The following is an 11,729-nucleotide window of genomic DNA, read 5'->3' as shown; positions in this document are numbered from 1 at the left end:
TATCATTGATATATATAGTTTATGAAAAATTATCAATCACATGATAAGTGTACCACTTGCTCTATGATTGATTTGTTTCGATCAAACTTAATTTGGGTATACACTCTCACTATCTATCTCTCTATATATATAAACCAAAAATAATTTTTTTCAAAAATATTTTTTCCGCAGTGTGCATAGATACTACTAGTTGGCAACGTGAAATCTAAGAACATATGCTTATTGTACAAGAATTAGAATACTATTCCTCTCTTGCTATAAGATTTTTTTTCTAATTTTCAAGAAACTAAAATTAACCCTGATCTGGAACTTCTTGGCTGAATTTCTGATTAATTGTAGACTATCAACCTGTTAAACTAATTCAATGAATAAATCAATAGCTAGTTGTAAGAAAAAATCTTATTTAAATAAGGTTTGATCTATGATGTGATTTATCACACTAGATTATTGCCATTAGCATGGAAACTTTGAAAAAATTCTGGGATTATGGTTTAGGACAACTGGTGAGGGGGCGACCATATTGATGATCGAGTATGATTTTTTACGTTGTTCAAACAAAAGAACAATATTACTCTCTTTTCTAGTTGCAAACTTTTGCGTTAAGGGCTGTGAAAACTAGCAAAATATAGAGGCAGATGAATAAATGTAAGAGAAACTTCAAAGCTCCCATATATACATGGATGTTTACTAGACAGGAGATACAGTTCCACTGTTAAGTGATCAGTCTTTTAACTCTGTATTCATAGGAACTCAAAAACAAGAAAAAGAAAGCAAGCAAGCATCCCCTTAACAAGCTAGGAGAAAGGGAAGAGGACAAAAGCCTGTCGGGTTTCAAATCGAAACCACAGCCGAAAAATCTTCTTCTTCCCTCAAAAACTTCTGCTGTCGGGCGATAAACGCCTCCACCGTCCGTCGGAACTCTTCGCTGCTCATCCGATCCTCTGCGTAGGAAGACATGGGAGCTGCCGCCTTCCTCCCAGAATGGACACTTTTCCGGCAATTCTCACTCATGCTTCGCCTCAGGTCGCGGCGGCGCTCCTCTCCATGCACCGCCCTCTCAAGATTCTGGGACTGGCTTCTGCTCATCTTCTTTTCATCAAAACAAACACTCACGTTTTTGTAAGCGTTCGATGCTTTCTCCCCCTCTTTGATGAACGTTTGCTGATTCCCTCGACATTTTTGCACGTACTCATCGTAAAAATCAGTGGTTTTATCACCCTTTTTCCCCGGAAATTGGGCCGATATGAACAAGAGAAGAATCACAATGGCGTTCCCGAGTATGAAGACGAAGAGCGGGCTGATGAGGGTTCCTGACGAGATTCCCCGGAAATATTGGGTGCAGGAGATGGTGGTGAAAGGAAAAGAAAACTGAGTGGAAAACCTGGAGAGGATGATGAGGAAGAGAAACAGCTCCAGGAATCGAAACAAAGTCGTGATTCTCTGAATCCTGTGGTACCTTGAGATGGCGTTTGCTTTCTCGAGTTTTATGTCGTGAAACTTGAATGAATCCATTTCTATATATATGAGAATTAACAGAGGATTTCTTGGCCCTGTTCTTGAGGTTGTGATCACAGAAAAGAGCAGTGGTTAGAGAAATTGGGTGGAGCCCTCAACTTGAACAGATAGCAGAAGATCATAGCTAGTTTAGAAAAAAATATCAGTGTTTTTGTTTTTGAAGTTAATTGTTTGGGGAATTGATGAGAGGGAGAAGTGGTACGTACTGCTATTTATAGATGTAGTCTGATAAGAAATTAAGAAAACGTATTATTAGATACGCAGTCGTTTTCGTTTTTCTACTTTTATTATATATAATTAGAATTAGTTGTAGTAGTGGTCTTTTTATTTGTTAGGGTGTACGAGGCTTTTGTTGGGGTGGGTGATGCACACTCATATGATAACCAAATCTGCAGCAGCTGCATGCATGCCCTTGCTTTTTCTTTTTTCTTTTTTTTTTTTTTGTGGATAAGTGGTAGTAGGCAATATATAATATATTTGCTTCTTAAAGGAATCGAATTCTCTACCTACTTAATTTCAACTATTTTTTTTATAGATAATGTTAAATTCGGTTCAACATTTGATCCATATCTACTGATCAAGGCGTGCATGTAAATCATCATATCTGTCCCATCTTATTACTCATATACACTAGGGATAATTATATTTTTCTCTCTTGAGATTTGATATAATTACATGTAAATTTAAGGGGTGCTAGATGTAATTTTCCAAACTATAAAGGATTTACGTGTAATTACACCAAATCTCATAAGAGGGGAATGTAGTTATCCTTATATACTATTATACTATTTGTTGTAAATTTAAAATTAGAATCATAATTAGTTTAAATTTATATCAATAACTTAATAATTACATTTATATTGGATTTTAAATAATTGAACTCTCATTTTGAATTATTTGATAGGCACGCGAGATACTACTTAATTATTCGACTCTTGGAATTTTAAGAAGTGCATGTCTTGACTATATACAATTTTTTGTCAAGTGTAATTTGGGTAGCTAAATGCTGGTATTAAAGTTAGTTTGATTAATAAAGTTGAAAACAAACACGTGTTAAGGGGTTTTATTACCAAACTAATCACGCTTTCTTGACAAGTACACACTCTCCACTCTCGGTTGAAAAAAACGGTTAGCATTGATTTGACAGTTTGGGTTGGGCTTGTCTTGTTCATATTCATGGCTGCCTCCAACTCCAACGGATTCCTCACACAACACACCCTTTTATTGCTTTCACTCTTTTTTCTTTCCACATATCTTTATGTTTTAACATTTTTATAGAATTGTCATATTTGTTTGTAATAATAATATAAAAAGAGAGGATTAATGTTTGATTAATTAAAAGGTAGTGGAATTTATGATTTATGATTGTTGTAGGGACATATGATGAGTATTCTTGTCTTGTAATTCCTTACTAACTAAGAAAATGGCACACCCACCAATTGATTTGGAAGGAGGCGGGGCCCTCCAAAAAGCTTCGCAGTTTTGGTTGTTAGCAGTGCAGCAGCAGTGGTTCAATTTTGGAGAGCTTTGATTGATGGGTAAAGGCTGCCCAAATTCCTCATTGCATGTATATATGATTAATAATTTTGCTAGTTAGTGAAAAATGATTGCTCTTACAATTAAATGAACATATTCCTGTTGAATTGCATAATTGGATATATGAATATGAGAACTTGTACAAGTGGGAGACAGACAAGTAGAAGCCATTTCAACTCCAACTCTATCTAATGCATACTACAAATTTGTAGTCAACCCTCTTCTTCTTTAAAACCAGTACCAAATCACAACTCATCAATTGGCACTCACTGTATATATGGAAATGATTCTATTCGAAGCCCCTAATCCAGACTTAATGCAACGCTTTTATACATCTTAAAGCAACTTTTATGCTTCCTAAAGCGCATTAAACAAGAGATAAGGACACAAACATCACCCTCAAAAACCTAGTTAATTACACTGCCCCTACCTTTGATTCTTTAATAATTCATATATATATATAGATATGAAAAATCCTAACTAATTATATGACGTGCATTGTGGATTCAGAGATTTTTGAGTCGGATTCCACTTTTGATATGCCCTCTCTCTCTCTCTCTTCATTTCCTTTTTAGCTTTTTAATAATAATGAGTATACAAACATTAAGCATCTTGTGTGTGTTTGTGAATTTCTAACCATAAGCATATGCACCTCAAACACTCTACATTATTAGTGGGGCCTGCAGAAGAAGTATTGATACATGCACTACCAATCTCTTTTTCTATATCAAATTAGTAGTGCTGCTAACACACACTTATTATTTATTTATTTTTAATAAAAATTAGTATGTATATAATCAAATACATACAATTTAAAAATAAAAACTAATATATGATTAAAAGTAAAGGAAGTGATGAACATGGTGAAAGTATAGGATAAACATGATAGTACATATTAAATTAAAACAAATAAGTAATTATATTTAAGAATTTATTTGGTATTATAGTTTTGGTGTCGGAATATCACAAATCTCTATATTTTTTGGCATTGCGCAAGATTGAGTTATTTGAGGTTGTTGAATTGAACAGACTTTTTGGTTTGTCTTTAGTCATTGAATATGAAAAATATTTGTTGTATGCATCATCATCATCCTTCATATACATAGATTGAAATCAAAGTTTTGTTTTATTTAATTGTAACTTAAAGAATATATTTAAAAATATAAAAACAATATTATCAAAGAAACTGTTATTTCTATTTTTTTTTTATTTTAAAAGCCTATCAAGGAGTTGAATATGATTGTGAACACTTTGGACATCAGTAGGAGATATATGTTGCTTGGACCAGGCCCAATAAGAAAGGCCTACTACTGCTCCGACAGCCCCAGCCCAAGCTCAACCCTAGATCCTTCATACTCCTCACTACCTCTCTTCTTCCCTCAACCGCCGCTCTCTTTCCCACCCTACGCGCGCTTTTCCGATGGTGCATGCTTCCTCTGAATCTGAATTTCGCCTAAGCAATCTCTGATATCCGATTTGTGATTTTTTTTTTTTTTTTGTATTTTCCTTTTGCAGGCACCGAAGAAGGATAAAGCTCCTCCCCCATCATCCAAGCCGGCGAAATCCGGTGGCGGCAAGCAGAAGAAGAAGGTCATTGTTTATATATTTTATTAGTCGCTGTGGGTTTTTTTTTCCATGTGTCCGTGGACTTGAGAAATCTAATTTGGTGAAGATGTTGTGGCCACAATGCAATAATTGCAGAAGTGGAGCAAGGGAAAGCAAAAGGAGAAGGTGAACAACATGGTGCTGTTTGATAAGGCAACCTACGACAAGTTGCTCTCCGAGGCACCTAAATACAAGCTCATCACTCCTTCCGTTCTGTCCGATCGTCTCAGGGTAATTCAGCTGTTATTACAGATACTCTTATGCTTTTATTACTTTTGAGTTCGTTCTATCAGGTACTTATTGGAATCACTTCTGTATGTTTATATTTAAGATTAAGATTGCGTAGGCTGCGTCATGTTTGGTTTGCTCAACTTGATAGCATTGTCCTGTTCTTTTGTGTGTGTGATTCTCTATTTTATCTGTGCAGCTGTTTATGTTTGCATGTTCTTGTTTTTGTGTGCAAGTAAATAGTGAGGTGACCTAATTAATGCAAATGTGAAAATAAGGACGATCTGAAACATACTTGTTTATTTCTCTTAACATTATGCGTCCTACTGATGAGAAATTATCAACTATCTAATACCTACATCATTACTTTACTGTTTGAGCAGAAACTATTGTGATCTAGCTTGAAGCGGTGCTTTATTTTGCTGAATAGAAGATAGGTCTCTTGATTCGAAATTGAGAATTTGTTGGTTGAATCAGTGGATAAATAACAGCTGCTTCCTATGCTTTGTTGTGCCCATTTCTTTATTGGTTTTCTGTGTTATTCATAGTAGTCAGTGGTGCACGGCGCGTGCCTTTTCAAAGGATGGCGCAAATATAAGAAATAGTCTATATATTTATATAATTAGTATTATTTGATTAGATTAATGTATAAAGAGTTAAATAAGACATATAAAACCACAAATTAAACATAACAAAACTTCATATAATTAAATCATCCCAAAAGAAAACACTAACAGAACAATTAAAGCACTCAAAGATTAATAAAATCACATCAATTTCAAAGATTCAATCAGCATAATTGGAGCTTGTACTGCTGTACACGCCAAAAATTAACTTAGGAAATTAGGGTTTATTAAGTTAATTTTTTTTAGGGTTTATATTTAGGAAATTCCTTTTATATATAGGAAATTAGGGTTTATTAGCTTAAAATTTTTTTAATCCATGGGGCTGGGTAGCCCAGCCAATACCCAGGCTGCCCAGGCCCTTTTCTTTCATCGTGCACCTGGCGCGCGCCTGGGCAGCTCCGAAAAGGCGCCCAGGCACGTGCTATGGCGGCGCCATGGGCGCCGTATGGCGCGAGGGCTGCGCCTTTTGCTCCATTCCGCACCATTGACTACTATGGTGTTAGGTATCTGGAATTCTTCTGTGTGAAAGGATACGTGCTGTATGCTATCATTTATACATGTATAAGCTTGCCAATCTTACCATGCCCATTACCAAAGTTCAATTACTCAGTACTTCTGTTTATTGAGATGATTGTGCAAGTGATTTCTCATTGAATACTGGTATTCAATCCAAATCATTTGTTATTTGCAGATCAGTGGATCACTGGCCAGGAAAGCAATTAGGGAGCTTATGGCTAGGGGTTTGATCAGAATGGTGTCAGCTCATGCAAGCCAGCAGATATACACCAGGGCCACTAACACCTAGGTGTTACATTTTAGTGTATTACAGAGCTTCAAATGGGTTTTGTCTGATTAGAACTTTGATTTTTTAGCTTTAATGTTGCTGCAAGAGATGTTAAACTTGAGGTATCAACTATTATAGTGTTGCTCGGTTTTTTTTGTCACAGATTTTTATTGATATTCGACTCTATAAGCCTGCATTTTCTCATGATCACAATATGGTTGTACCCACAAATTATTTAAACTATTTTGTTCATCAACACAGAATTTGGCGTGATGGTGGTACACAATTAAATTTTATGATGGAACATGTTACTGATGTATGATCCCACAAGAAGAGTTGGTCTGTGGACTGGATTAACATGAATATTATACAGTTAGTTTTTGTTGTTAATTTAATCCAATTAGTTGTATATCCATGCTTTTGGAAGTGAATCACTTCAATGGCTTAGATTTGAACTCCTGATTGGTGCGGGGATGGTCTTTTTGTGTTTTGGGCTAGTCATTTGTGGAGATAGGAAACATGCTAGGTCTGTGCCTATTGTGAAATGACAAGTTGCATTGTATTGGATTGTATGCATTATGCGAGGTTCTCAAGGTAAAGCACGCAATTTTAGTGCCAACCTGTTATTTGTGTCAATCTGTGTTAGGTGAAAAGTCAGTTATAATAGGTACATAGTATTATGCGGGAGAAATGGTGCGGCCAACCACCATTGTATAAAGGTATCTATTGCATCACCAACATTGTGAACGTTGGGCTCATTTACTTTTTACAACCCTATGTTTACTTTCAATTTTGATTCCCCTCATAAGTATAAAATTTTGGAAGATCTGTTGTTTGGGTTTAGTATGTTGGGTGTTGGGATTATTAGCCGGTACAGGACTTCTTGTTGATGAATGGAGAACAGCACAGGCATGACATGAAAAACCTACAGCCATAATGGTGGGAGGGAGGCAACCTGAAAGTAACTTCTGATGCCATAAATCAAAGTTAGCTCTCCTATGTAGCAAGTCTAAAGCTTAGGCTTTTCTCCAAGAAAAAAAGATGTGGTCTAAGCCTAAGGTAGGAACTTTCAGGAATTTCATTTGTTTTTCTTCAATGAAGCGTCACAAGCCGCAACTAACTATTTTGTGTTTTAAAAAATTAGTTAAAAACTTCTTTCTATTTTAAAAATAAGTTAAAATTTTTTCTATATTTTGTAAAACTCAACAACAAACACTCCTTCTATTAGTAATTAATGGAAGGTACATTACATTGTGCATGTGGGAGTATTTTTTAACTGTTTTTTACCTTTTTCTTAAATATTTTTTACTAAAATGTCCTTTTTAGTTTTGTTTTGTTTTTGTATTTTTTTATAATTTAAATTAAAATATTAAATTATATTTAATTTATTTAATATTAATATTAATATTAAATTATATTTAAATTCAAATAATTTTATAATTGTTAAATGTAACATTATTTTTAATTAATTAAAATATATATTTAATTACAATAATAATTATTATATTTATTCTTAATTAGCTGAAATATTTAATAATTAATTAAAATATATTTTAATTAAATTAATTAAAAACTTTAAAAAGAAAAAGAAAAAACTGAATAGAAAAAACGAGTTTGCGGCGCCCAAACTTGTCTCTAAGTTTCTGGCATCGTCCAGACGATTTTTCAACCGCTAGTGATACCATTCAAATCCTCTCTTCAAGAGGAACATTTCCACCTTCAATTTGAGTTTTCGTGAACTGAAGAGTCTGGGCTCAAGCCACGACCTCCGAACATGTTTGTCGTCGATCCGTTGCCGTTCGATCGAATCCCGACTGCAAATTACCACCATCAGCCTCGTCCCTTTAAAACGATTCTAATGAAACCAGCCTCACTTATTTTAGTAAAATATTTATGGAGATCCAATAATTTGAAAATTCATCATCAATCTCGCGACGAAGATGGTGGTGGGGTGAGGGTGAGGGGGTGGTTGGGGAGTTATTTTTTTATATATATATATATAATAATATATTTTTTAATTTTAAATTATTTATATATAATATAAATTAAATAATTTATTAAATTTAAACCTTTCATTTTTTAAAAATCTAATAGTTGAGACTAATTGATTAGATCTAACAATCAATATTTGAACAAAAAAGATCCAACTGTCATTAAAATAAGAAATAATATACATTAAGTAAGAGTATAACGGTCATTTTCTAAAAAAATTAACACGTTAGTAGATTTAACAGAAAGAGGACGATTGAGCTATGTTTAATAAATACAGGAGAATTTTTAATTTATTTTTAAAATAAAAAAGGATTTTTAACTAATTTTTTAAAATATAAGGGGATTTTATACATTTGATAACTCATCCAACATACCTAAGCAGAGGCATTTACGCTCATCAATGGAAGGAAATGAGCTAAAGCCTAACTCAGAAATCGAAACCCAAGATGCTACTGAAGCCTCACTGCTCCCGCCCAGGCTGTTAAGTGGTACAGCAATACAACTTTGGCTAGACAAATTCAAGATGCATAAAACTAAAATCATGACCAAGAATTGCCAAGAGAAGGTAAAAACTCACAAATGAACTGAATTAAAGTTAAGAATGACATCACTTTTCCCATGAACTGTAAATGGGGCAAACAGAAACAATCTTCAACACAAATGATAGATGCCGAACAAGAGCAAGAATCCCGGAATCTTGAATTTACTACTCAGCTTTAGACTTGGAGAGAGCTTTTTTCCTCTGCCCCAACATATATCCATACATATGAGGACTGCCCGGGACATAGAACCCAAGAATCACAAGTGCATTGTAATAATAATCAAACGCGAAATTCCACTTATTGGGCATCCTGATGCTGTATTTCCCGGATTCCCTCATATAAGGCAGCGCATAGTATATCAAACCCACCTCACTAGTGATGCCCGAAGGGTACAATAAAAGGAACGTGCTGTACCTCAGCCAAAGCAGCCAGGAAGGTGTAAACCCGAAAACTTCCTTGACCCCGAAAAACGAGTACCTGATAATTTCGGTGATTGACCAGCTAATCACCAAAGACGCGACGAGGAAATGGGTCCGGATTTCTGGGAAGCTGTACAGGATACCCCATGTTACGTACAACCTGGAACTGACCTGCGGAAGAGTAGCGCTCACCGGAGATCTGACGATCCCAATTAAGCTGTGGAAGATTTCGAGGAGAGCGGCGGATTGCGCGAGAATGAGGGGCTTGTCGACGGCAGCGTACACGGATTGGTGGCCGGATTCTCTGAGAGTTTTGACGGCGAGGTAAAAGACCTGGAGCCATCCCAAGAAAAGTATCCAGTTATAGAGGATGAGGTAGAATCGGCGAATAGAGGAGAACATTCCGGCCATGGGAGTGGGAGATCTGGAGATTGGGTATTGTTTCCCAGAGAAATGGGAAGGAGAGGGATTTTAATAGCAGAAGAGTGTGGGCTTTGTGGGAAGGTGAGTTAATGAACTTAGGTGGGCGGGTCAACCACTTGCAGCTTGCACTCACCATATCTATCTACTCTTTTTTTTCTTTTTCCTTTAATACTCTCTAACTCAATCTTCTTTCACATAAATATTAAGGTGGAATTGGATTAGTGTTATTCAAAATATTATTAAATGACATCACCCTCTAACATAATATTTTCCTTTTAATTCTTGGAGAAATTTATAACTTTTTAAAGATAATGTCAAATGAGTTTTATCCTCTTATTTTTATCTAAATATTTTAAAAAATAAAAGCTTGCCTCTTATAATATGCATAGGTTTCTTTTTAAATTCATCATAATTTTGTCATTAATAGTAAATTTATAAGCTTCTTGATGTTATGTTATCTCATTTTTATTTTAGATAAAATGTGGTGTCTTATGTTTTTTCATCCCAAAATGAGAGTCCCCTTTCCATCAATCATCACCTGCACTTGATCCAACCATCCAATACTCAGTCCTTCAATCATTTGCTTTATAATGCCATGTTCACAGCCCTATTTTAGACACATTGCCAATTTAACCCCTAACATAACTAATTTCTCACCACCCAAAATTCAGTTAATTCATCAAATATTTATTTATTATAGAATACATCTGACGGGGGGTAAAATTGGGATTTTGCATTACTTGCACAGAGTTTATCGTAACAACATTCAAGAAAAGCACATGTAGATGTTAGTTAGCAGTTTAGGTCGGTGCGCCCCAACTGGTTGTAAATCGACGAACATCACGGCTGAGGCTGAGTTCCTAAATGAGCTGTTAGCTGTTTGATTGAGCTATTAGAATAGGTGGTCAGAAAATTAATTAGATTGGTTATTTTGTAATTTTTTTTTTTAATTTATAATATTGAATTAAAATAAGTATTCATTATTCATTTGACCTTATTTTGTTGTTCTTATTTCTATAATTTCATACATTGCAACAAAATCCATACTCCATACCCATTTTTTCTCATACTTGATAAGCCCAAGTTTGGAGTCCTTATCGGCTAATTGGGTTAGATCTTCATGGATTCGGACCTATATTGGGCCGACCCCAGTGGATTGGTACCGAATAAAAGAAAAATGGTTTGGAGGTCCAAGCGTGAGTGAGAGTAACAGGAGGGGCACGTGACGTGAAGTTCCATAAATCTGCATGGGGTGGGGAGTGGGACTCTAATTTCTTCTTCTACTCCTTTACTACTGTCACCGTGTTTCTAACTCATTTTATTTATTAGTGGTCATGCCATATTGTACTTATATGTCGTATAATAAATAATAATTTATATTTTTTAATATATTATAGATATATATATATATATAAATTAATAAATTATATTTAAAAAATAATAATAAAAAAAGAAAGAAAGCAAAAAAAATAATAATAAAACTTAGAGGTATTATCGTAAATTGGTGTCGCAATGTTATAACCGTCGTTTGTGAGAGAAAAATATCTTTTCTTGTATATTAATACTAGCTTTGACGGCATGCCGTCCCTGCGTGCATATAATAAATAATTTTTAATATTTTAAAATATGTTATAAATAAAAATAAAATATATAAATTATATTTTTAAATATATACCACATTTGTGTCCATTTATCTTTGCTTACTCTTAGACATTTTTCTCTCTCACTCTCTCTCTCTCTTTTATTTTTTATTTTTTTTAATTTTGGTGAGTAAGTAATTTCACAGTATTCATACTAATAAAAATATTAATTTTTAATAGGAAAAAGAAAACAGTTTTTTTTAACAGCTAAGTTGAAAGAATTAAGCCATTAATTCATAGACCAAAACCTTAAAATAATGAAGACACGTGTGCGGACCGAAAATCCAACGGCCAGCCGTCAACATCAAATTCTAGCCAACCAGAGCAAAGGCTTTGATTTGATTGGACTCCTCTCTCCATCTCAATCACTTTGATTATCTTTAACTATTACATTTTCCAATATTTATTTCTAACTTATA

At 34.5% G+C, this 11,729-nt stretch overlaps 3 protein-coding genes across 3 annotated transcripts; 1 reads left to right on the top strand and 2 right to left on the bottom strand.

Moving 5' to 3' along the window:
- LOC105169660 lies at positions 641–1,694 on the bottom strand. The gene has a single exon (XM_011090126.2). It carries the CDS (start codon positions 1,510–1,512, stop codon positions 832–834), a length of 681 nt encoding a protein of 226 aa, XP_011088428.1. The 5' UTR covers positions 1,513–1,694; the 3' UTR covers positions 641–831.
- Positions 4,397–6,550, top strand: LOC105169659 (40S ribosomal protein S25). The gene is made up of 4 exons (XM_011090125.2): positions 4,397–4,474; positions 4,567–4,641; positions 4,753–4,887; positions 6,202–6,550. Exons 1-4 carry the CDS (start codon positions 4,472–4,474, stop codon positions 6,313–6,315), a joined length of 327 nt encoding a protein of 108 aa, XP_011088427.1. The 5' UTR covers positions 4,397–4,471; the 3' UTR covers positions 6,316–6,550.
- Positions 8,796–9,782, bottom strand: LOC105169658 (very-long-chain (3R)-3-hydroxyacyl-CoA dehydratase PASTICCINO 2). The gene has a single exon (XM_020695753.1). It carries the CDS (start codon positions 9,656–9,658, stop codon positions 8,993–8,995), a length of 666 nt encoding a protein of 221 aa, XP_020551412.1. The 5' UTR covers positions 9,659–9,782; the 3' UTR covers positions 8,796–8,992.

This window comes from Sesamum indicum, linkage group LG8, assembly GCF_000512975.1.
Source record: "Sesamum indicum cultivar Zhongzhi No. 13 linkage group LG8, S_indicum_v1.0, whole genome shotgun sequence".
NCBI classification, from domain to species: domain Eukaryota; kingdom Viridiplantae; phylum Streptophyta; class Magnoliopsida; order Lamiales; family Pedaliaceae; genus Sesamum; species Sesamum indicum.
This window is presented reverse-complemented; position numbering and strand designations above follow the sequence as displayed.